Source organism: Papio anubis, chromosome 2, assembly GCF_008728515.1.
Source record: "Papio anubis isolate 15944 chromosome 2, Panubis1.0, whole genome shotgun sequence".
Classification (NCBI taxonomy): Eukaryota; Metazoa; Chordata; class Mammalia; order Primates; family Cercopithecidae; genus Papio; species Papio anubis.
The window spans coordinates 191,522,535-191,548,911 of NC_044977.1; the positions used below are offsets into that span (position 1 = coordinate 191,522,535).

Genomic DNA, 26,377 nt, shown 5'->3' on the forward strand with positions numbered 1-26,377 from the left:
ACACTGATGAAAAAAATCAAAGATCTATGTAAATGGAAACCCCATACTGTACTTAGGAATTGGAAGACTCAACAAAGTAAAGATGCCAACTTTCCCCAAATTGACACACAGGTTTAGCACACTTTCTATAAAAATCCCAGTCATATTTTTTATAGATAAAGACAGGATTACTCTAAAATTTATATGGAAAGGCAAAGGAAATAGAATAGCTAAAAGAATTTTGAAGAAGAAAACTAAAGTAGCAGCACATATATCAATGAATTAGAATAGAAAATCCAGAAATAGGCCCACCCAAATATGCCCAACCAGTTTTTGACAAAAGTGCAAAAGCAATTCAATGGAGGAAAGATAACGTTTTCAAAAAATGGCACTGGAGCAAATGGACACAAAACTTAGACCTAGGTCTGACATCTTATACAAAAATTAATGGATCATAGACTTAAGATGTAAAACATAAAACTATAACACTTTTTTTGTTTTGTTTTGTTTTGTTTTGAGGCAGGGTCTCCCTCTGTCCCCCAGGCCTGGAGTGCAGTGGTGCGATCTCAGCTCATTGCAACCTTCGCCTCCTGGGCTCAGTTGATGCTGCAGCCTCAGCCTTCCAAGTAGCTGGGACTTACAGGTGTGAGCCACCAGGCCTGACTAATTTTCGTATTTTTTGTAGAGATGGGGCTTCGCCATGTTGCCCAGGCTGTTCTCGAACTCCTGAGCTCAAGCAATATGCCCACATCAGCCTCCCAAAGCGCTGGGATTACAGGCGTGAGCCACCGCACCCAGCCAAAACTATAAAACTTTTAGAAAAGAACATAGAAGAAAATCTTTGTGTTCTGGGGGCAAGGAGCTCTGAGACTTGATACCAAAAGCGTGCCCCATAAAAGGAAAAATTAGATTTTATTTAGGGGTTAAGAGTTTAGACTCTGGACTCTCTCAACCCTGGTTTTACTAGTTAGCTCTATCACTAACTACTTGGGCATTTAAAACTCCTCTGTTGTCCCACGTGGTGCATGGGTGATTGTAGATGAGGACACACATCCTGGAGGCAGAAGTAGTTGGTTGGTGGCAGAGTCTGGGTTACAACCCCGGGTCTCCTGATTCCGAGTCCAGGTGAGATACTTTCCCCTGCAGTCCACCCTGTTACAGAGGATGAAAAGGCACGTTATAGACTAGGAGAAAAATTTTGCCTACCACATATGTAACAAAGGACTAACAGGTAGGACAGCTGAAGAACTCTCAACGTTCAACGGGGTAGAAGAACAAACAATTCAATAGAATATGGGCAAAAGACATGAAGAGGCATTTTACCAAACATATGGTGCTATGATCTGAATATTTGTGTTCTCAAATTCCTGTGTTGAAGTCCTAATCCCCAAGGTATTGGTACTAGGAGGTAGGGGCTGTGGGAGGTGATTAGGTCATGAAGGTGGAGCCCTCATGAATGGGATTAGTGTCTTTATAAAAGAGACCTTTGCCATGTGTGAGGTTACAGTGAGAAAACATCTGTCTATGAAGAAAGTGGGCCTTCACCAAATACAGTCTGCTGGCACTTAGCTCTTCAACTCCCCAGCTTCCAGAACTGTAAGGAACACAATTCTGTTGTTTATAAGCCACCCAGTCTATGGTATTTTGTTATAGCAGCCCAGACAGACTAAGACAGGTGACACATAAACATGAAAAGATGTTCAACACTATTAGCCTTTAGGGAAATGCTGATTGAAACCACAGCGAAATATCATGATACAGTTTTCAGCGTGGCTAAACTAGAAAATAGTGACACCACCAAATGCCGGCAAGGATATGGGGAAACTGGGTCGCTCAGACATTGCTACTGGGAGTGTAGAATGCTACAGCCACTTTCATAAACAGTTTGTCAGTTTCTTTAAAAACTAAACCTGCAACTACCATATGACCCAGCAATTGCACCCCAATCATCTATCCAAGAGAAATGAAAACTTAATGTTTGCGCAAAAACCTGTGTAGGAACGTTCAATCAGCTTTATTCATAATATGCCCAAATGGGAAACAACTCAGCCGTCCTTCAGTAGGTAAATAGTTAAGCAAATTGTGATACCGTGTGTCATGGAGCACTACCTAGCAATGAAAAAGGAGCAAATTATTGATACATAACAATCTGGGTGAATCTCCAGAGGATTATGTTGAATGAAAAAAGTCAGCCCCTGAAGGATACATACTGTATGATTCCATTTACATAACATTCTTGAAATGCTAAAATTATAGAGATGGGGAACAGATTTGTGGTGGTTAAAGATGGTGTGGGGTGGGAAGAAAGTAGGTGTGGCTATAAAAGGGCACCATGAAGGATTCTCATGGTGATGGAAATTTCTGTATTTTTATTGTATCCGTGTCAATATCCTGGTTGTGATATGGTAATACAGTTTTGCAAGATGCTACCCTTAGAGGAAATTAGGTAAGATCTGGCATCTCTCTGTATTATTTCTTAATTGCATGCGAATCTACAATTATTTTAAAATAAAAAGTATGATTGAAATAACTATCAGGAAGCTTAGCCTACTGGGAATTAAGGCATCGAAATTGCAGAAGGCTTTAGCAAAGCTATACTACTGCAAGGATAGTTCACACTTGAATTAGCTTGAAACATTACCTATCTATGTCACCTCAGAAAGCAGAAAATGGACCTTTGTTGGAGTGGGACACTGGATGGCCAGGGTTTAGCAGAGCCTGCCCAACAAAAATAGCTTCAAAATTGACTTTATTCTCAGGAAGGCTCTTCCTGGACAGTGGCAAACATAGCCATAGCAAATGCTGGCTCACTTCCTGTCAGCCAGCAGCCCTGGTGGAAGAGGGCCTCTTACTCAGTTGTACAGCAAGCTGTCTCCAGGAGCCGGGGCTGGAGAGACAGCCAGTGTGGCTGAGGGTCTGTCTAGCTGCTTCTGCCCAGGAACAAGGTCTGTCCTTGTACTCACGGCTTCCTTTTCTCTTGCAGACGCCCACTATTGCTTGGTTCTACTTCCTTTATCCCGACTGGCCGTCGGACTTATGCCGGTGCAGTGGAGCCGGTGAGTGGAAGCCCAGCTACCTGGGAGCCAGTTGGATGGTCAGAACCCTTGCCTCTGGGCCCCTGGGCCCTGAGCTACCCTCACAGTGGGGCTTTAGTGTTTCCAGGACACTCGGAGCCACTTTCTCACTTAAACCTCCCCCAAAGCCCCTCATCAGTAATGAGCTCACATACCCCCATCCGTGTGGGAAGGAAGCAGTAATGAGGCACTCCAGCCCCTCCCAGCCAGGAAGGTATCGGTGGAGGCCTAGTGTGGAGCCAGAACTCCCAGCCCCACCCAGCAAGTTAGGGGTTAAGAGTTCAGACTCTGGAGGTCTGGCACAGTGGCTCACGCCTGTAATCCCAGCACTTTGGGAAGTTGAGGTGCATGGATCATCTGAGGTAGGGAGTTTGAGACCAGCCTGGCCAACATGGAGAAACCCCATCTCTACTAAAAACACAAAATTAGCCAGGCGTGGTGGTGCATACCTGTAATCCCAGCTACCCGGGAGGCTGAGGTAGGAGAATCACCTGAACCCGGGAGGTGGAGGTTTTGTGGTGAGCCGAGATCGCGCTGCTGTACTCCAGCCTGGGCAACAACAGCCAAACTCCATGTCAAAAAAAAAAGAACACTTTGGGAGGCCGAGACGGGCGGATCACGAGGTCAGGAGATCGAGACCATCCTGGCTAACACGGTGAAACCCCGTCTCTACTAAAAAATACAAAAAACTAGCCGGGCGAGGTGGCAGGCGCCTGTAGTCCCAGCTACTCAGGAGGCTGAGGCAGGAGAATGGCGGGAACCCGGGAGGCGGAGCTTGCAGTGAGCTGAGATCCGGCCACAGCACTCCAGCCTGGGCGACAGAGCAAGACTCCGTCTCAAAAAAAAAAAAAAAAAGAAGAGTTTAGACTCTGGAATCTCTTAGCCCTGGTTTCAGTTCCAGCTCTATCACTAACTACATTGACCATTTAAACAAAGACCACTGTTTCTCACATGTAGCATGGGGGGTTGTAGATGAGATTCTAAAGGCAGAAGTAATTTTCCCAAGCAACGTTGCTGGTTGGTGGCAGAGTCTGGGTTAGAACCTGGCCTTTCCACTATACCTTGGTGCTTCTCCAGACAGCAAGAACAAGGTAGGGAGGGCCAGGCTGGGGCCACTCAGGAAGCACTAGCTCTCACTGCACAGAGGGTGGAGAGGCCTGGTCACTTTGCCCCTGTACGCCTGGTTCCTAACATGGAATCTGACCTTGTAAAACAGGTTGGCAGCAAAGCTGTCCTGGTCACAGGCTGTGACTCTGGATTTGGGTTCTCGTTGGCCAAGCATCTACATTCAAAAGGCTTCCTTGTGTTTGCTGGCTGCTTGATGAAGGTAAGAGACAGTTATCTTCTTCACCATGGTCTTTTACACAAAGTCATTGTTTTATAGTCTTTTAAAAATTCCTTTCCTAACGACTGGCTCACCTTTGCTTAAACCAGCCTGTCCGTTTTCCACTGGCTTCAGTCCCACTTGTTCTTCATAGCTTTGTCCATCCATCATCCATGCATCCATCCATCCATCCTCTCATCCATCCATCATTTGTCAAATGTTCTGATGTACCTGACACTTTGCTAGGTACGTAGAAGAATGAGATCTTGTCCCTGCCCTGAAGTTGCTCCCTGTCAAGTGGTGAGGAGACAGCCATGCGTAGACACAGCCGAAGAATTAGAGTGAAGAAGATTCTCAGGGGTGTGTGAGAATGTTTGGTGAGACTATATAGAAGGAAGGAATAGATGATGGCAGGCCAGAGGAAGTGACATTTGTTCTGGGCCATGGCAAGTAAATAACGCTGCCATAGGTGGGGACTGGGAGGAGTTACCTGCTGGACAGGAGGACTATCCTGAGCAGAGGCTTGAAAGCATGAGGCTCCTTTGGGACACATTGAGGAGAATTTAAGGGGCATGAAGGGAAGCACTGGGACCTGAGACTGCAAAAGCAAACAGTGGGCAGGTCTCCAGTTAGAGAGTTGTGCGCCCACCACCACCGTCCACTTTCAGAATACTCCGTCACTCGGAATTCTCTCTCTCCACCACTGGGAGTTAGTCTCCACGAACACCTCTAGCCCCGAGCGGCCACTGATTTCTATTTCTGTAGGTTTGCGTTTCCTGGACTTTTCATCTACATGGAATCATACAATACGTGGCCTTTTGTGCCAGGCTTCTTGAACACTTAGTGTAATGTTTTTGAGAGTCATCCATGTTGCAGAATGCATAAGTAGTTCATTCCTTTGTATTGTTGAATGGTATTCTATTGTGTGCCTATACTATATATATATATTTTTTTTTTAATTTAATTTTTTTTTTTTTGAGACAGAGTTTCACTTTGTCACCCAGTCTGGAGTGCAGTGGGTGCAATCTCGGCTCACTGCAACCTCTGCCTCCCAGGTTCAAGTGATTCCCCAGCCTCAGCCTCCCGAGTAGCTGGGACTACAGGCATGAGCCACCAGGCTCACCTAATTTTTGTATTTTTATTAGAGACGGGGTTTCACCATCTTGGCCAGGCTGATCTCAAACTCCTGACATCAGGTGATCCACCTGCCTCAGCCTCCCAAAGTGCTGGGGTTTCAGGCGTGAGCCACTGCACCCAGCCACCTGTACTATACTATATACACACACACACACACACACACACACACACACACACACACACACACATATATATATTTTTTTGAGACAGAATCTCGCTCTGTTGCCCAGGCTGGAGTGGAGTGGAGTGATCTCGGCTCACTGCAAGCTCCGCCTTCCGGGTTCATGCCATTTTCCTGCCTCAGCCTCCCAAGTAGCTGGGACTACAGGTGCCCACCAACACACGCCCGGCTAATTTTTTGTATTTTTAGTAGAGACGGGGTTTCACCGTGTTAGCCAGGATGGTCTCGATCTCCTGACCTGGTGATCCGCCCATCTCGGCCTCCCAAAGTGCTGGGATTACAGGCGTGAGCCACCCTGCCCAGCTATACTATATTTTTAAAACATCCATTCACTAGTTGATGGATGTCTGGATAAAAATGTTTGGATTTTGGGTGATTGTGAATAATGACGCTATGAACTTTCACACACAGGTCTCTCTGTAGATGTGTGTTTTCTACCTAGCTCCTTTTAATGAAATTTAGAAGCCAAGATCTGGGCATCAGGTGGGCTCATCGCCAGTGGGGCTCGGGGCATTGTTCATCCTGCCCCTGTCAGTGGACAGAGCTACAAGATGTATATATCATATCATCACACAGAAGCACACACATGCACACACTCTATCTATGGCATACATATAAAGTCAGTGTAACCTTGTGATTTTATTTATTTATTCATAAAATCATGAGGTTATGTTGATCTACTCCAATTCAACACAAAGCATTCTTCCTTGCTTATCTCATTCCATATTTGTTTCCTCCTTCTCCTGCAGTTAGACCCTAATTCCTATCTCAATATATTTACTCAATTGATTAGTCCTACAATACACACAACGTAGTTTCAGAATCGCTACATTCATACCATTACAGACGGCAAAACTTACTAAGTAGATGTGTCGGCTTGGATCCTCCGAGAAGTCAATGCCAAAATAGGGGTAGATGTGCAAGAGATTGATCAGGGAAATGCCTAGAATGTTTCAAGGGGGAAGGGGCAGAAAAAGGCGGGGAAAGCTTTTGATTGCAATACAGAGTGTGGTAAGAAATCGCAAGGAGGCCGGGCGCGGTGGCGGGCGCCTGTAGTCCCAGCTACTCGGGAGGCTGAGGCGGGAGAATGGCGGGAACCCGGGAGGCGGAGCTTGCAGTGAGCTGAGATCCGGCCACTGCACCCCAGCCTGGGCGACAGAGGGAGACTCCGTCTCAAAAAAAAAAAAAAAAAAAAAAGAAATCGCAAGGAAGGAAGATTAGGGAGGCAGAGCTTCAGACTGCGGTGTCTGTCGTCTGAGAGTCTTGGCTGGGACCCTGGGGAAGCCCCAAGAAAAGGTTGTTTGTTAGAGGAGACCAGTGTTGGCCAGGAATGGTCCTGCGATCCCTCCGTGTGCGGCCATTGGCTGAGGGCAGGCCAGGCACGTGTGGTCGCGGCGTTCACGCCATGGCTGTGAAGTTGCAGGGGTTGCGATGGTGTAGCTGTCAACTGTTCCTGCAGCGGACTTCCCTGAAGGGAGGTCGCAGTGGGGCACCTCCGTGGTTGCCACAGTAGAGCTTATTTAGGATTTCGTTAAAGTGTTTTTTGACTTTAAAGTTATGACTGAAGGTATACAAAGCATTATTATTACTTTTTCTAAGACGGAGTCTTGCTCTGTCGCCCAGCAGGAGCTGGAGTGTAGTGGTACTATCTCGGCTCACTGCAACCTCCGCCTCCCGGGCTCAAGCAATTCTCTTGTCTCAGCCTCCCGAGTAGCTGGGATTACAGGTGCCCACCATCACGCCCAGCTAATTTTTGTATTTTTAATAGAGACAGGGTTTCACCATGTTGGCCAGGCTGGTCTCAAACTCCTGTCCTCAGGAGATCCACTCACCTTGGCCGCCTGAAGTGCTGGGATTACAGGCATGAGCCACCACTCCTGGCCCAAAGCACTATTTTTAAAAGTTACTTGTATTAATTTTTGTTTTTTCTTTATCACTATATTATTTATTTGAAATATAATGCCATTTATTTGTGATCTATTTTCCTTGTTGTTGATTCTTGTTGATATAATTTAATTTCTGAATATGTAAACCATTAACAAGCCTGTAAAGTCAAAAATTATACAAATAGGTAAAATCAAAGTAGCGTGATTCCTTCACCTCCTATCTGTTCCACTCCATTCTTTCATTTTCCCTCATGTTACACAAGTGTTTGCACATTGCATGCACTCTTTGGTTTTTTAAAACATTAACAATGTATCTTGGAAATCAGTTTGTATGACCTCACAGAGTCCGTATGACCCAGCGGAATCCGGGTGGCCTCGTGGAGTCCGGGTGGCCCCGCGGAGTTTGTATGGCCCCGCGGAGTCCGTATGACCCCACAGAGATCTTTCTCACTTTGTTAACAGCTTTGAAGCACACTACTGAGTGGGTGGGTCATAATTTACTTCACCAAAATCTCCTGTAGATAAGCATTTAGGTGCTTTCAATATTTTGCAATTACAAATAATGCCACAATGAATAACCTTGTAGTTTCATTATTATTGGGGGGTTATCCCTTTTTTTTCTTTTTTTTTGAGATGGAGTTTCGCTCTTGTTGCCCAGGCTAGAGTGCAATGGCCCAGTGTGGGCTCACTGCAACCTCCACCTCCCGGGTTCAAGCAATTCTCCTGTCTTAGCCTCCCAAGTAGCTGGGATTACAGGTGTCCACCACCACCCCTGGCTAATTCTTGTATTTTTAATAGAGAGGGGGCTTCACCATGTTGGTCAGGCTGGTCTCGAACTCCTGACTTCAGGCAATCCGCCCGCCTCGGCCCCCCAGAGTGCTGGGATTACAGGCGTGAACCATTGCGTCCAGCCATTGGGGGGCGACCTTTAGAGTAAATTCCTGGGAGTGAGATTGCTCTTATCAGAGGGTAAATAAAATATATTGTCATTTTAAAGATGTTCCCAAATTTTCCATCATAGGGGTCATGTAATTTTACATTCCCTCCCGGAGTGTTTGAGTGCCTATTTCCACACAATTTCACCAACAGAGTATGCATCAAGCTGTTGGTTTTTGCCTCTCTGATAGGTAGGAAATGTACCTCAGTGTTGTTTTTATTGTATTTCTTTTCCGAGCGCGTACCCCTGTTCTTTAAGGACATGACCCAGAAGCTTCCCAGATATCAGCTGTGCTCTCATTCTCTGGGCCAGAACTTAGTCACATGGCCTTACCTGGCTGCAAGGAAGGCTGGAAAATGTAGTGAGTATTCTGAGACAATATGTACCTGGCCTAAAACGTCAGGCGTTCCACTGCTGCAGAAGAAGGATGAAGGGAAGTGTGGGCATTCAGGACAACTTGCTTTCTCTGTTCAGTGGCTGAGACGTTTGTCTTTATTTCAAGGCCGTAGGAACCCAGGGGAGGAATTTTCCATACGATGTTTGATATCTTTGTAATATTTGATACCTGTTCAATGTAAAATTTCAATAATATAAACAAGTACAAGAAATCATTTATATTGACACGCTCTGAACATCCTTCCATCTGGATCAGAGCAGGTTTTTTTGTCCTTTTCATCTTTACTTCTTTTGAATTGTGAAAGCGGTAAAACATATTCATAGTAACTCCAAATAATACAGAAGTACGTTATGTAACAAAGTAAAGTCTTCCCAGTCTCTTGTTCCAAGGCAGCTTAAACGCAGGTGTATACATTATTTGTGACTTTCGCTATTACAGGTTGAGTATCTCTTATCTGAAATGCTTGGGACCAGATGTGTTTTGGATTTTGGATTTTTCCAGATTTCGGAATATTTGCATTATACTCGCTCAGCATCTGTGATCTGAAAATCCAAAATCCAAAGTGCTCCAATGAGTATTTCCCTGGAGCATCATGTCAGCACTCAAAAAGTTTCAGATTTTAGAACATTTCAGATTTGGGATTATTGGATTAGAGATGCTCAACCTGTATTAACAAAGCCTTGGTGAGTCACGTTGCACGTACGTCTTTGCCTCCTTCCACTGGCGGTTCTTGGGAACACTGTGTAGATGTGAAAATGCAAGTTGCAAAGGCGTGCAGGTTTTAGGTTTTGTTCAAATCCCCAAACCGCTCCCCTGAAAGGCTGTCGCACTCCTAACAGTGCTTGAGAGAACCCGTCTGGGGAGGGTTCTGGGGAATGGGTGTGGCATCCCTGGTGCTGGGTTCTTCCGCAGAATGTGGACCTGCTACAGCAGGTCCCAGCAAGAACCATGATGCCATAAAAATGTTTTAAAGTCCCTTGTCCGATGTTAGGCTTCTGTGCCATTGTGCTGGCTTGGCCAGTGACACAGGAAGCTACTCACATTCCACAGCACAGGGCAGAGGCTGCTCAGTGCTGCAGAAGACTCTTCAAAAGGGCCTTGGGTTCTCGTCCCCGATTAACCACTAACCCCGGAAGGGGGCAAACATGTCTCCTCCCTGGGCCTCGGTTTCCTCTTACTTACACCAATAGGATTGGACTGGCGGTTTTAGGTCCTTCCACTCCTGCAACAGTGATTCTAGAATAGGTTGACTGGTATTTTGAAGAAAGTACCAGACAAGCTCATTGGCAGGTTATGTCTGTTGGTATCTACCTCTTGACCTATTCCATCTGCTATCTCAGACCAGTCAGGCAAGTCAGAAAGCAGTTAGCACCACCAGAGACTTTGGATAAGGCACCATGGGGGTTGAAAGGGGGAATTTGTTTCTAGCCTGATTCTGTAGTGTTAGCCCCACGACGGATTCTGGCCACATCTGTACCTAAACAGTCAGTCTGCTCTTGTTCAGAATTAGTGTTCCTCTTCTGTCTCATATCTTATTGCCTTGGGCCAACTCAAGGACTTAGCTCCAGCAGATGTCTGCCACCTCCTACGTCACTGGCTCCACGCTCTCTCCTGGGTCATTTCAGCACATACGCGCGCACGCGCGCACACTCACTCATACACACAGACCTACACCACCATATCCTGTGCGCATTACCTCCCCACATCTCTGCTCCTTGTTGCAGAAAAGCACCCCCAGAGGGGGTACAACACACCTGGATCAGGCTTTGCCCCATCACGCTGTTTATGTACTTATTTATTCAGCAGATGTTTACTGAGCACCTACGATAAGCTGCCAGTGTTCCCTGTTGGAGATACAGCATATAACAACTCAGTGAAAAGTTCCTGCCCTTGTGGAGCTTAGATTCCAAGGGGGGATGATAGACAAGGAATAAGATAAGTAAATTGCTTCTCTGAGGGGTGGTAAAAGCAGTAGAGAAAAATAAAGCAGGAAAAGAAGATACAGCATGAATGTGGTAGATGGGGTGTCAGATTTTCAAGAGGGAGGAAAGATCACACCAAGAAGGTAAATTGGAGCTCCCTCATCCAAAGCAGGTGTGGGAGCGAGTGTCACAGAAATCCAGGGGAAGAGGGACAGCCCAGTACAAAGCCCCAGGAGGGAGTGTGCAGGGTGTGCCTGAGAAACAGCACGAAACCCCTGTGGCTGAAGCAGAATGAGCGGGGAGTAGCGTGAAGTGAGGGGCGCGGGAGCAGATCTTGTATCAGCACAGGGAAGGCTTAATGAGAGGTGGCGTCTCACCACCATCTGGAAGGATGAACGGGAGCTCCCTGTGAAACAGGGGCAGGTGGCATATGAGGCACTGCCAGTAGTTTGAGGTGGCCAAAGCCCAGTGCCCTGTTGAGCTGGGAAAAGAAGGCAGGACCAGACTAGGAAGGTCCCTGAGTGCCTCTGACCTAGCTTTTGTCAAGGATACCAATAGCCCCCATTTTCCCAAATCCATTGGCCACTTCCCAGACCACATCGTGCTCCACCCAGCAGCAGCTTTTGACCAAATAAACCACCCTTGCCCGTAACACTTTGTTTCTTGACTCCATGCTCTCAGGGTTCTTCCCGTCTGCTTGCTAGCTCCTCCTCCTGCCCATCCTGTGAACATTACGGTGCCCAGGCTCGCTCCCCTCTGACGTGTTTCTAACACGTGTGATAAGATGCTGACATATAACGTGGGTCGAGCGTCCTCATATTCTTCCCTGAGGTGCTAAACCACCTTAACATGTATGCTAGAGACCAAAACCTTTTTGCCAGAATCAGCTCATTGGCTGCCTCAGTATTATAAAGAATGGAGGTAGAAGAGGTTGAGTGCCTGGAAAGAGTTGTTAGTGTGCTGATATTTTCCCTCTGATGGCGAGTAAAACGAGGTGGGCTTCATATGAATGCCTTGGAGAGCTTCTGGACTTCTGCAAGTTCTGGAACTCCCCAGAGAGCTTCTTGGCTTACCACGTGTGCCCTGGAGTCTGGAGGCCACAGAATGTGATGCTAATGTCTACCAGAAGAAGTCTAAAGGCCCGAGATTGAGGTAGGAGTGGCTGGTCTGGGAGCAGAGCACAGAGAGCTGGTGGGGAGAGGGCTGTCCTTCTACCCGGGCAGGTAACAGTTGCCTGGCCCTGTGTGGACAATAGAGAGAGCTGCTTGGAGTCACCTTAAGGGCAACCATCCAGTGAGCTGGCTAGGAGGATCCATGTGGCCCCAGCCAGAAGCGGGTATATCACTGAGGCCAGGGGCTGAGGGAGCAGATGCCCGGCTCGGGGACGCACGCTGCCCTGCCTCTGGAGCGGCGGTTGGAGGTCTCCAGGGCAGAATATTTGTGGACTCTGCAGAAGCACCCCAAGAAGGAATAGCTGGCTTTTGTGCACCTGCCGTCTCGGGGCAGCAACAACAGACAACAGCCAGCCTCAGATGACTACAGTCTTGCCCCTAATTTGCTGCCCCTGGATCCAACCTTGGAAGGATCAGAAATTAAGAACAGGAGGGGAGGAGGAGCTAGAAAACGGTGAGAAAGACAACCTCCACCAGCACCTACTTCCCGCAGCCCTCAGGGCTGGGCAGGGGAAAGCTTTACCTTGCATACAAGTTTGGGAGTTTGGGTTTTCAAACCTGGCTGGGCTGGAATTATTTGCTTAAGAGACTGAACAGGATTCTTCATGCCAAAACAAAGAGGCTGTCTGTCCACTGTCTGAGAATGAGTGGAAAAGCTGTAAGACTTGCCTGAAATTTCATCCAGGGCTGGAAAAAAATAGCTTACAGGTGAGGTTGAAAGGGACAGTAAGAGTAAAGAAGTGGGTTTATCAATAAGCCGGTTGCACAGGCACCAACACAGCGGAAACAAAAGCTTGTCCCTGAGCAGCCGGACAGAGGTGGACAGAGACTCCAGAGACCTGCAGAGGGAGCACAGAAACTCTGGGGCCAGGGAGGTGGTGTGGCCCAAGGGGCAGTCTTGGTCTGAGGACAGGTAGACCCTGAAGGCGACGGGCCAACAGAGTCTGCAGCCAGCAGGCTGAGGGTGGTTGGGAAGGTTTCCCTGAATAACTGGGGACACACTGGTAGTTTCTCTCCCTGTTGGCGTGGTTGTCAGGAGCGGGGTGTGGAGGCTGCCCAAAGGCAAATGAGGGTTCCTGGGGGCCTGTCAGGTGAAGACAGGAGGGTGGCGTTGCTCTCCTGCGGAGCCTGAACGCTAAAGCCTGAAGCCATGGGCAGTGGGAGTAATCCCCTAGTTTCCTCTGAAAGAAGACTCTTCACTGTCAAACCGCCAAATTAAGAGTTTACATGGGCAACCTGACTTGGAGTAGAGGGGGGGTTCCCCTGAGGACTGCAGGGACCTTATGATGCTGTCTGGGGCACTGGAGAGGTCTTGTATAGGGGTCTGAGAAGAGATGAATGATAGCAACAGGGTTAACCAAGTCCCAAGAGGAAGGACATTTAGACGCCTCTTGTGCATTTCAGCTAGAATCCCCCTCTCCGAGGTTCAGACCACGTGAGCTCCACTCCAAGGGGCATTTGAAGAGCCACCAGATGGAAGACTGTATTAAAGCAAGACACGTGTTTTCCTGGCACCTGTGTGCCACCTGTGGAAGAGAGGGGTCTGCAGGCATCACATCGTGGCACCCTAGACTTGAAGATGGCATTAGTTCTTTCTCGGTGGAGTCCTCTGTGGGAATGACAGCATGAGCTCCAGGCCCATCTGTCCTGTGCGTCTCATGCCTGTGTCTTGTTTGGGAAGCTCGGCACATCTAGGGGCTTTCAGAGCCAAACTTTAGACCCGCCGAGCCTCCAGCCTGGCTGCCCTGTCCGAAGGCCTCCCTGGTGCCAGGCCCCTGCAGAGACTCCGTGGGTCACGTCACATTGCTTTTTCGAAGGGCCACTGGGGAGGCTCCTTTCAATGGAAAACCAGGCTGTGCAGATGACAGTCGAGGAAAGGAAGGGGTGTTAGGGGAGATCAGCGCGACCTCCTGTCCAGTGCCTGGATTGTCTCTGTACCACATTTCCCACACCCCATCCGCAAGCATGCCCCCAACCCCCAAACATCCCTCCTACCCCCCAACAACCCCCCACCCACACTCATTGCCTAAACACCTCCAGGCAGCCCATGCCATCTCCAGACTGAAGATCACACCTCATTTTGAGCTGAACTTGACTTCTTGGTCCTGGCTCTGTTCTCCGTGGCTGCATGGAACAAGTTGGCTCCCTCAGTCATGTTCCACTCAAGTCTTCTCTCCGGGGTGACTATGTCCAGCACCTCCGGCCCCACTGGGCAGTCCCTTCACCGTTTCCTCCTCTGCCCTCTGAAATTGCATGATGCGATTTCTCCTGTCCTGGGGTTAGGGTTCTTCTGGTTGAAAGCATTCAGAAGGCTCAGCCCTGACATGCGCTGACCGTCCTGGGCTTTCCATCCTTGCCTGCGCCTGGGATGTTTGCTTCGGTAGCAGCTGTGTGTGCCATGGGCAAGCCCTTGGCTGGAGAGTGGGCATTTCTCTACCCCTTTATTCTTGGCAGCTAGTCCAGTCCTCTTACAAAAGGCATCACTAATGCCATGCACCACTCAGGAAAATCACTGCCAATTAAGTCACTGATGACCAACTCTGTTTAATTTTCACATCGAGTGTAGCTCATGCCTATCGTGAAAGAAACCGTGTTACATCAAATAGGATGAAATATGACAATACAACCTGCCTCGTACTTAGCACCGTGCTCAGGACAGTGGACACTCAGGAAATGCTGTCTGCTTAGATGGAAGCCCCCTGGCAGCTCGGCAATGCCCACAGGCAGACCCCTGCCCACCTCACCTCTCCAGCCCTGTGTCCACCACTTCCTTATGTGTCTGCACTGCCTGCTACCGATGGCTTATGGTGGTATCCTCTCATCTCTTCCCCCAGTGCCCCATCCCCATCGGCCCCCTCTTGCGAATGTCCTCAGCTGTCACTGCCTTTGGAAGTTCTCCCCTGCCCATCCCTCCTGTGTCCCTCCCACCTCCCGCAAGTTTCCATACAGCACACAGTCACCGTGTTGCTTATGTACTCTTCACCTGTCTCCTTCCCTAGAACATGACTCTGGGAACGGGCTGAATTATCGATCTTGACCTCCAGTTCCTAGCACGGTGCCGGAGCACGATAGAGGCCCAAGAAATGTTTGCCGAGCGAGTGACGCCTTTCTCGTGTTTAGCAGTACCTGAATCTGTGTGGTGCTTTAGACTCTGACAGGCTTCTTACAAATCCATTTCCTTACTCCATTAGTCTGAGCAGGTCAGGACAGGTGGTGATGTTCCTGTTTTACAGCCAGAAAAAATGGACACCTGTTAGGGGACACCCCTGAGTGCACAGAGCCTGCTCAGTGACTGAGCTGGGATTAGAGGCTGGCTCTGGCCTCTTACCAGTTTGGAGTTGATGGGCCCTTGGCTTAGAACAGAGGTGGCAAACTGGCAGCCTGCTGGTCCTATGTGGCCTGTGGACGTGCTTTGGCCCACACAGTGTTTTGTTTTGTTTTTGTTTTTGTTTTTAATGTGTGTAAGTTGCCAACACTTAAAAGAATTAAGAGATTTCCCAATTACTAGCTTAAAAATGTAAGCATCTGGCAACCCTGGGCTTGCATCCCCACATGGGTAATTCCTGACATGTCCTGTACTCGCCAGGGCCCCCACCTGCCCCACATAAGTTTGCAACCCCTGCTTGGAGAAAGAATCCTGTCGTGAGGCCTTGGGGGCCGGCTCTCCATCCTGTTCATGGTGTGTCTGTGGCATATAGCTCGGTGCTTGATAGGTCATCAGTGCTCAGATTAAAAAGGGCCGCACGCTGGTGGGCCAGGCCTGGCCAGGCCTCCAGAGAATCCCGTGGGCAGTTGCCAACATGCCTGAGGCGTTGGCCGGGACTTGAGGCCAGCTCCTGCCTTGGCAGGGGTCCTCAGGGTCTGCCTCAGGGTGGGAAGGAAGGAGGTAGAAACAGCTCTTCTCTCCTCCCCAGGACAAAGGCCATGATGGGGTCAAGGAGCTGGACAGCCTAAACAGTGACCGATTGAGAACCGTCCAGCTCAACGTCTGCAGCAGTGAAGAGGTGGAGAAAGTGGTGGAGATCGTCCGCTCGAGCCTGAAGGACCCTGAGAAAGGTCGGGCGCCCCTTCGGGCGGCAGGGGTTGTGTATGCGGCCATTCCAAGGGGCGCTTGCTAAACACCACCTTCCATTGGCTGGCACCCTGCCACCGCACTCCTTTCCTTATTGTTTAGAATCTTCCTCCTGCACGATAGGAGGAAGGGGATGACACTAAACACACCCGTGCAATAGGGCAATGGAGAAATACAGGCAGGAGGTGATTTCAGAGTTCATGGAGTGCTAGGTGGCTACGCAGTGATTCAGGTCAGTTCAGCCAACGCCCAGTGATGCCCTCTCTGGCCCAGGAGCTGGGTTGGGTGCCGGGGACACAAAGCTGGTCAAGGCACGGTATGTCCCCAGGACCTCATAGTTCAGCCGAGGGACTGAGTTCAAAATCAGGGAGCCATGCATTGAGAGAGGCAGAGCAGCACAGGAAAGAGGGGTCTGTCCAGCCGTGGGGGTGCAGCGGAAACAGGCCGGCTAAGGCAGATTGTGGCAGAGAGCAGAGATGGTCGTTCCAAGAGGAGGGGAGAGCAGGAACCACAGCTGGGAGCAGCACAGGGAGGGTAGTGGGGGCTGTTTGTCAGGCAGTGGTATTAGCCCAGCCCCTCAATATGAGCCATGGGTCAGGTCACCTGGAGGGGGTGGCGGCAAAGGAGGGTGGGGAGGGAGGTCTTGGATCCCAGGCGAGGGGGCTTGGCCGGTCTCGCGACAGCACTGGGGAGCCACTGAAGGGGTCATCCTGAGGGAGTGGCCTGATCGTTGTGAGACTTGTGAGGCTCCCTCTGAGGACGGCAGTGGCAATGTGCAGCTGGATTGAAAGGGGGAGTTAAGCGTGGGTTTGAGGGTCCGGAGCTAGGGTGCTAGGTGATGGGAAACAGGAAGGATCAGGTGTGAGGAGTATTGAGAAGGCGAAGCTGGCCGGACTTGGTGACTTGGATGTGGGGATGAGGTGAGACGTGAAGTCTCTGTCCTGGACACCTGGTGCCCCGCACGGCAGGAGCAGGTTGGGAGATGGGGAGATACCGAAGCGCCCACCCTCAGGGAATGTCCAGGCTGGAAGAGCCGGTGCCCACGGCAGGAGGTGACACTGGGAGTCGGGCAGATGCACAGAGGGACCCCTGGGAATGTGAGTGTTTGGGGATTAGAGGACGGGGAGAGACAGCTGTCAGAGAGGTTGGATACAGTGCTCCAGAGCTAAACAACAGAAAGTTTGGGGGAGGGGGCAGTACCAGTAGCCAACAGGGTCAAAAGCTACAGAAAGTTTCAGTGGCATAAGGACTAAATATCCTTCCAGTTCAGCCAGTGGAGGGCCTTCGTGGGAGGAGCTCTGCCTCCAACCTCGGGAGTGCCATTCACCTAGAATACAGCAATGGGGGACGGAGCTCCCTGGAGCCGGCCGCCTAGCAGCATCTGGAGAAGCGAATCTCTGACGTTTACCTTTGAGCTCCCTGACAGCCCAGGCAGAAAAGGGATGCCTCATTCAGGCCTCTGCTTTCCCTCAGAATGGGGTGGGGCAGCTCTCAGGAGCTGAGGAAGGAGGAGGAAAGGGCAGGAGTGACCAGATCCCATGCTGGGAGCTCTGCTGAGCCTGTATCAGCCAGACGGATGTGCTGTCTCTCAGAGCAGCTGCCTCAGAGGCTACGCGTGTGGCTATCGGTGACGCTGCTGCTCTGCCTGTCAGTGATGTGCCGCCTCATCAGCCCACCGTCCCTCCCATCCTCCCAACAGGCCATTCACAGGCCCCTCTGTTCTCTGTTCTCACGGAACATCTGTTTAAGAATTAACAGGCAGAGCCAGCGCTCCTGTCCCGTTAAGAAAAGGCAGGATGGGTCCCGCTGGGATGATTACCAGCTCAGAACCTGCAGCCTGCTTCGCCCCTCCCTGGCGGTAAATTCTCCCTCCCACCTTCCCTGGGCAGCTGCTGTATTGCCTTCATAAACTACTGGGCAGGAAAACAGCTGCATCAGCGTCACAAAGCCATTGATTATAGTGTGGGTTTTGTGGTGATTTAAAATGCCCAGGGAAAGGCATCATCACCGGAGACCCGAGCAGAGAACGCACCAGGCAGGGCTGCTCAGGCTGGCGGTCCTTGTCCCCTACCCCCGCCCCCTGCCTCTGGGGCAGAACGACTTCCGCTCTCTGTGCTGGACTGGCCAGGTAGCCGAACCTGCAAGGCAGGGCGGGCCCGGCCCACACAGAGGGGAGGCGTTCACCCCCTGCCCGGGGATCTGAGCTCAAGCCCCAGCCCCAGCCTGATGCACAGACCTTCCCCTGCTGCTTTCTCCACGCGGTGCATTCCTGAGGGTGAGTAAACCACTCACCATGAACTTCCTTAACCAATACTGCATTTTTTTGGGAAAATGATTTGAAGACGTTTAGGTCTGAAAAAACAGCACATCTGTCAGATATGCGGTGGTGTGTCCCCCATCTCCCGCTCTCTCTTTCTTCCCCGTCTCCCTCTCCTCCCTCTCCCTCTCCTCCCTCTCCCTGCTTCCCCTCTGCACTCTGCTGTTTCCTGGCCTCGCCTCTGCAATCCCCCCTCAGGCAATGCCGGCTGTGAACTCCAGGTGGCGCCCTCCTGGAGCGTTCCCACCCGCTGTGGCCGCCACCGACCCACACCCCACGCAGGACATGTCAGAAGGACCCTCTCCCCCTTGCCCCGCCGAGGGGGCACATTTGAATGGCGAGTTTGATGCCCTGCAGCCTGGCTCTGTGGAACAGTTGCTGCCAAAGCCCAGGGAGCCGGCCACGGTGGGGGGCGAGATGAAGAAGATTGTCTGGTGAGAGCCGCAGAGCCATCTGCCACCGGTCCCCATGCCCGCAGGACGCTGAGGGACGGGACATCTGGAGCCTGGGACCAGCCCTCCCTGTCCCCACCCCAGGGGACACCGAGCCAGTGGGCCCGAGAGCTGGCTGTGGGCACGGCCTGATCTTAGCACATCACTTACCAGTCAGTCAACATTTGTTTAGTTAATTAATTAGTTTATGTTTTTGAGACAGAGTCTTGCTCTGCCGCCTGGGCTGGAGTGCAATGGCGCGATCTCGGCTCACTGCAACTTCTGCATCCCAGGTTCAAGCGATTCTCCTGCCTCAGCCTCTCAAGGAGCTGGGATTACAGGCACCTGTCACCACACCCAGCTACTTTTTTTTTTTTTTTTTAAGTAGAGAAGGGGTTTCACGAGGTTGGCCAGGCTGGTCTCAAACTCCTGACCTCAGGTGATCCACCTGCCTTGGCCTCCCAAAGTGCTGGGATTACAGGCGTGAGCCACCATGCCAGACCTGGGCTTCACTTCTTATTAGAAATGTGACCTTGGGCTTGCACCTGCCCCCTGTGTGGGCCTCAGCTTGCTCATCTGTGAAGTGGGAGAGTGATCTGAGAGCTGTCCAGCACTCATGCCTGGATCAGACCACTATAAGAACATGGGAAGAATTTCAACACAAGTTGCTGTCAGGCTGATGGGGCAGCAAAACACACGCAGGGGAGTAAGGGAGAAGCCTGGGAAAGGCCTGGCCTACCATGCTTTGGGATAGAGACCATAGAGCAGGAAGTGACTGATGGGGTCGGCCTGAGGGGGGGGATGGAGACCATAGAGCAGGAAGTGACTGATGAGGGGGGTCAGCCTGAGGGGGGATGGAGACCATAGAGGAAGTGACTGATGAGGGGGTCAGCCTGAGGGGGGATGGAGAGCAGGGACTGATGGGGGGCCAGCCTGGGGGGATGGGGTCTGCCTGGGATGGAGACCAGAGCAGGAATGGAGGGGGGGATGGAGACCATAGGGTGGACTGATGGGGAGGGGCTGGAAGGAGGGATGGAGACCATAGAGGAAGGAAGGGGCCGGAGGGGGGATAGAGACCGGATGGGGGGAGTGGGGCCGGAATGGAGGTGGATGATAATCTCATGAGAGTGAAGTGACTGATGAGGGGGTTGGCCTGAGGGGGGATGGAGACCATAGAGCAGGAAGTGACTGATGGGGGGTATCAGGCTGAGGGGGGATGGGGAGGTCTGCCTGAGGGGGGATGGAGACCATAGAGCAGTGGACTGAGGGGGGGCAATGGAGGGGGGGGGCGGAGACCATAGGAAGGACTGATGGGGAATAGCCTGAGGGGGGGGGATGGGGTCAAGGAGGGGGGATGGAGACCAGAGCAGGTGGACCGGATGGGCCGGAGGGGGGGATGGAGACCATAGGTGGACCGGATGGGGAGGAGGGGATGGAGAGCAGTGGACTGGAATGGCCTGAGGGGATAGACGGCAGTGGACTGATGGAATGGAGTGGATGGAGACCATAGCAGTGGTGGATGGCCTGAGGGGGATGGAGACCATAGAGCAGGAAGTGACTGATGGGGGGTCGGCCTGAGGGTGGGGTGAAGATGAGGTGGAGGAGGAGTGAGACAAGGAGACCCAGGAGGAGGCTTCTCAAGCAGCCGCAGGGAGAGAGGACCCAAGCGAATGCCAGTGGAAACAGGAGGAATAACCGACCCAGCAGAGGAAACCAGCAACAGCCTGGGGCGTGGGGGCTTTGTCCTCAGACAGATCTGGGTCCAAATCCCACCCTCCCCACCTGTTAGCTGGGTGACACTGACCAAAGTGCTTAACCGCTCTGAGCTTCACTTGCCTCGACTGGATATGAGACAATTTAGGATCTATTTTACAGGCTGGTTGTGAGGATCAGGGAAGTTAATGAATGTAAAGGGCTTAATTAGGGGCCTGCCAGCTGTCATGTTGATTTTGATCTGTAATATTAGCAGTACCTGATGACTCATTCGATGGGGGAGGGGTGGAGGAGCTGGAGGACTCAGACGAAAGTAAAATCATTAACGAAGAGGAGGAGCAGGCTTGGGCAGCTTGGAAACTTGATGTGAGGGTGGTGGTTAGGGTGAGTCAGGGACCTGTGGGACATTCAGGTGGAAGTGAGACAGGAGATGGGACGAGGAGAGAGCTGTGACTCCCGAGGAGAACTGGGAGGCCACTGGTGTGGAGGCCATCTTGGGGTTGTTGCAGGAAAATTGCTGTTGCCCAACCAGCGGGAATGCCTCCGTGAGTTTATTCAGAACACTGGCTGAGGACTCCAGGTGGCACCTAGGTCCACCACCTCTCAACACTCCTCAAAGCTGTAATTCAGGGACTGTGTGCCTTCACGGGTCATGTTTCATTAAACTTTTTTGGATAGTAGTGTCAAATGTCATTGTTTTATTTTTAGGTAGAAAAAGGGCTGTCTGCATTTTAAGTCATGGGATATTGTCCCTTATGAATCAAACATGAAACAGCTGGAAAATTCACAAACATGAAGAAGATGAGGACACCTAAGAGTTGCGTCAACTTTGAGAGGAACAGGATTAGGCCAGGACATTGGGAGCCACTTGTGTCTGGGGGCAGGTGAAAGAAAGGTGTCAGGGTGGATGCAGGAGATGCCTGGGGATCACTAATGCTGAGGGGGAAGTGAGCCTCGAGGAGTCCTGGCAGTACTGATATTGTAGCGAGCCTGAGGAGAGTGAAGACTGGGGGTGAGGTCTTGGTGTACCACCCTGGAGACTGTGGAGAGTACAGAGTGAGGACAGCTGAGGGCTGGGACCCAGTGTGGTATGGAAGGGAGATGGAGAGGATAGTGTGTGTGTGTGTGTGTGTGTGTGTGTGTGTGTGTGTGTGTGATGGAGTCTTGCTCTGTCACCCAGGCTGGAGTGCCGTGGCATGATCCCGGCTCATTGCAACCTCTGTCTCCCTGGTTCAAGCGATTCTCCTGCCTCAGCCTCCAGAGTAGCTGGGATTACAGGCGCCGCCACCATGCCCGGCTAATCTTTGTATTACAGGATAGAGTGTGTTCTTGGAAGCCTGGCGTGGAGGGAGGGAGAGCAGGTGGCACAGTGACAGAAGGATCTCCGGGATATGGAAATGTGGCATTTGTAGACACTAATCTAACACACATTTGTGTGTATCGAACTGAAGGGCTGGAGTCATGGGCAATGGAAAAGCTGAAGTTGCGTAAAAGAGAGGGAAGGATCCGTGTCTGTGGTCTCGAAGACGATGTGGAAGTGTCAGCCATGAGAGGTGGGGAGCGGCCAGCTGCTCCTCCTGGGAAGAGAAGAGGGTGAAGACTCAGGGCACGTCTGCAGGGAGACAGTGGGAGCTCTGGGGTCGTTGTGGATGACGCTGATCCTGTCATTAGCATCTGAGTGAGGTCACAGGTGAGACCTAGAGCAGGGAGACACCCACAGGGTTTGGTGGAGAGTGGGAGTGTGAGCTCTTCATGGACACTGTGTTAACCAGCAATTTCCTTTCTCTAATAAATGCCCTTAATTCTCCGTAATTGAAGGAGAAGGCACCAGAGGGCAGTGAATGAAGCTTTAATTTGGGTAACACGGAAGGAAAGCAGCTAGAGACCAATTACTCTGTCATTTACACAAACTCATTTCCATGATTAACTTGGAAAATGAAGCAGCACCGAGTTCCCACAAGCAGGGATGGTCCCAGGACAGGAGCTCTGCTCTGAGGCTGCGCCTTGGGAAGGAGCACGGGGCTTTGGCCACGGGAGACTGAACCCTGAGGGTTTCCACAACAAAGAGGCAGGGCCCAGCTCTGTCCTGAGGCTCTGACCCATCCAGCCTTTGCCCCCCAAAAAACTGAACTCAGAGAGGTCCCTGCAAAACACAGCTGCCTCCGCGTGCCCGCCTCCCCTGTGATTTCCCTGGCTTCTGGCAAGAGAAGAGAAGATGTGAGCGAAAGCTCAGAGGCAGAGATGAGTAAACAGGAACGGGGTGTGAAACTCAGGCTGTGGGGATAGGATAGGGTGGAGTGGAGTGGCAGTGGGAATTTGAGGTGAGGTGAGATTCAAGGCTGGGGGACATGGCAGGCTGGGTCATGGTGGGCCCAGAGAATCGAGCCAGGCAGATGTGACATGAGCACTGGACATTCTAGACGTAAGGGAGGGTGGCAGTTAGCACGTTAGGCCTCTTTACCTCCTGTCACTCCTGAGTGACTCTAGAAAGTTTCTGGAGAGCACTGGGCAAGAGGCTGGGAAGTCACAGGAAAGGAGTGGAAAGGAGGCTGGCCTGCAGGCTGATGGGCAATGCCTGGGGCCAAGCCCCTGTGGTCACCGCACACCTATCCCTCCCCTGTCCAGGGATGTGGGGCCTCGTTAACAACGCCGGCATCTCCACGTTCGGGGAGGTGGAGTTCACCAGCATGGAGACCTACAAGGAGGTGGCAGAAGTGAACCTTTGGGGCACAGTGCGGACGACGAAGTCCTTTCTCCCCCTCATCCGAAGGGCCAAAGGTGAGTGGGAAAGGGAGCTCCCTCCTGCCCCTGAATCGGCCCCACATGTTCATCTTTGCTCAGAATGGACATACCTGTCCCAGCAGCTCCAACGTCCACAACACAGCAAGGGTGGCCCCAGGGGCTGTGCTGGGCCTGGGGTGGTGGTGGGCAGAGGGGCTGTGGCCAGGTAGGGGGAGAGAGGTGTGTGGCTTTCAGGAAGTAGAGCAGGTAAGAGGTCAGTGGTCTATGCAGCAAAAGCTTCAAGATTTTAGCAGCCACCCACTCTGGGAACCTAATCTATAGAGAGAATCACCCTTTGCACAAAGCTGTGTGTATACATCTTTGTATCAATCAGGTGTGGTTAAGTAAAATTTGGCATATTCATTCTATGGTTATTTATACTGTAGTTTAAAAAATGAGATCATTGTGCTATTAGGAAATAATAGTAATAATCAAGATTAGAAATTTGGAAAACCAAGAAAACACCCAAACCATGTGGGTGGCCAAATGTGAGCAAACCTCTTCAGAAGTCATTGACTTGGATTTTTTCCCTGACATAGCAAACAACTGTGGCAAAAAGGGTAAGATCCATATATCTATGGTGAAGTCCTAGCAACAGCCGGCATGAACATGGAGGGCAGCTATAGGATTTTAGATGAAAACCCCAACCCTTCAGTGACTTCAAAGAGTTTTCTGAAACGTGCCTCCACCCAGGATGGGCCGAGTTCCTTCCCGGGTACACACCTAGATGGGCCGAGTTCCTTCCCGGGTACACACCTAGATGGGCCGAGTTCCTTCCCGGTACACACCTGGATGGGCCGAGTTCCTTCCCGGGTACACACCTATAGGGAAAACTGGTCCCAGATCTGCCTGGGCTTCCCCAGCTGGGCCAAATGCTATCCACTTCCAACCCCTCTGTTCCCAGGGCCAGGAGGAGCTGCAGGAGGCCCCTGATGTCCCCAGGTTGGGCCTGTGGCTGAGGGTCTTTGGAGGAAGAGGAGTAGGGGGGTCACCACACTCTCCCAATGCCCAGGACTCTCTCCTCATGTCCTAGCCCTGAAGTCAGGTTCAGAAACCCTGCCCCTGCCCCTGCCTGCTGCTCTGTTTTCCAGGCTGTCCTGGGCTCCACCCAGGCTCCACCCTACCTGGGTGGAATGGAGTTGGGAGTTGATTCTAACAGCACAGGCCCTGTCCTCTTTCAGGGCCATCTGAGGGCTCCCTCCCAGCTGCAGCCCCAGGTACTTCTTCCTCTGCGCTCCAACCCCTATCGCCAGTGTTGCGATCAGTGGATAGACACTTGGCACATCATACTACTGGAGCTGGATTTTAAGCTCCATAAGGGGAAGGGGAAGCTTTTAGGCTGTATTTCTCCCTAACCAGCACCAGACCTTGCCTATAGTGAAAGCTCAGATCCACACAGACAGCTGTCTCGCTTCCCACTTCTCCCCTTGTGTTTTCAACCCAAATTATCACCGCATTGGGCTTGATCTGGTTTTTGAGTCAGTTGTGTGTTGCCCATCACACTGTGCCCTCCTGCTTCTCACTCACTTGTCCTCCCCTGTCCGGCCTGGCACAGCCAGGTTCCCAGGGAAGATCAGAGGTGCCGATGCTGATGCGTGGGTCTGAGCTGGCCTTGCCTCCTGAATGAGAAGGCTCCTGGGTGGGTCAGAAGTGGTTCCAGCCAAGCCTCTGGAGACACGCCTGACTCCTGCCCTCCATGTCATAGGGCAGTGCCGCCTTAGCAGGTATCTCTGTCTCCCTCTGTAGGCCGCGTGGTCAATATCAGCAGCATGCTGGGCCGCATGGCCAACCCGGCCCGCTCGCCGTACTGCATCACCAAGTTTGGGGTAGAGGCTTTCTCAGACTGCCTGCGCTATGAGATGCACTCCCTGGGCGTGAAGGTCAGTGTGGTGGAGCCCGGCAACTTCATCGCTGCCACCAGCCTCTACAGCCCCGAGAGCATTCAGGCCATCGCCAAGAAGATGTGGGACGAGCTGCCTGAGGTTGTGCGCAAGGACTACGGCAAGAAGTACTTTGATGAAAAGATCGCCAAGATGGAGACCTACTGCAGCAGTGGCTCCACAGACACGTCCCCTGTCATCGATGCTGTCACACACGCCCTGACCGCCACCACCCCCTACACCCGCTACCACCCCATGGACTACTACTGGTGGCTGCGAATGCAGATCATTACCCACTTGCCTGGAGCCATCTCCGACATGATCTACATCCGCTGAAGGGTCTCTCTGTGGCCTCTGTCGGGGATCCCTGGTGGAAGGGGGGAGGGGAGGGAGGGAGGAACCCATATAGTCAACTCTTGATTATCCACGTGTGGATTATCCACCATTCCAGGAAGACCCATGACTGGTTTTAACATTAACCAAAGGGAATAACCCAACCTGACTTGTTTGCATAGTGAGTGACTTGGGCCTTCACAAGCAGGGTGTGGAGTGGCAGGCAGGGGCCTCTCAATCTCAGGGCAAACACGGTGAATCTGTCTCTCTGGAGATCATTTCATACAGCGATTTTGAGAAAAGATCTTTATATTAAAAACAGATTTATTATAGAATGGAATCAAAACTCCTTTATATCTTCAAGCCAAATTATCACTTTAAAAAACTATCTCATTTGATCCTTAAGCCAGTCTCATGAATAAAAAGGACAGATTTTTTTCTTTTGTACATGAAGCATTTGCAGCTTAAAGAGGATGCATGAAATAACCCTTTTATCGCTTATAAATAGTGCCAGTCATGTGTTCCTGCCACTGCTGTGGAAACACTTCACATTTTGCATTCCAGGACTGTTTTGGATACATTTGCCCAAGAATCTTCTGACTAACTCTGTGTCCTCATCTGAGCCACACATACCAAGTGCCCACTGGTACCTCTGCATGTCCATGGTGCTGTGTGACTGGCCAGCCAGCAGCCAGTGACTCAGAGCTGGCTGTATGGAGGGGGTGGGAATGTTTATGGAGATTTTTTATTTGTTTATTATTATTATTATTTTTTTTTTCAGACTCTTGCTTAGTCTCCCAGGCTGGAGTGCAATGGCACCATCTCGGCTCACTGCAGCCTC

General features: G+C 51.1%; 1 protein-coding gene across 3 annotated transcripts in view; it reads left to right on the plus strand.

Annotated features, from left to right (window-relative positions):
• The window catches only part of BDH1 (3-hydroxybutyrate dehydrogenase 1), a 61,666-nt gene extending 35,581 nt beyond the window's left edge, over positions 1–26,085 (plus strand). For all 3 annotated transcript variants that reach the window (XM_031663909.1, XM_031663910.1, XM_031663908.1), the window contains exons 3-7: positions 2,963–3,035; positions 4,270–4,380; positions 15,924–16,065; positions 23,168–23,320; positions 25,070–26,085. In XM_031663909.1, coding sequence (XP_031519769.1) covers positions 2,963–3,035; positions 4,270–4,380; positions 15,924–16,065; positions 23,168–23,320; positions 25,070–25,539 — 949 coding nt within the window. In that variant the 3' untranslated portion in view covers positions 25,540–26,085. The remainder of the gene's footprint in view (positions 1–2,962; positions 3,036–4,269; positions 4,381–15,923; positions 16,066–23,167; positions 23,321–25,069) is intronic.
• The last annotated feature ends 292 nt before the right edge of the window (positions 26,086–26,377 follow it).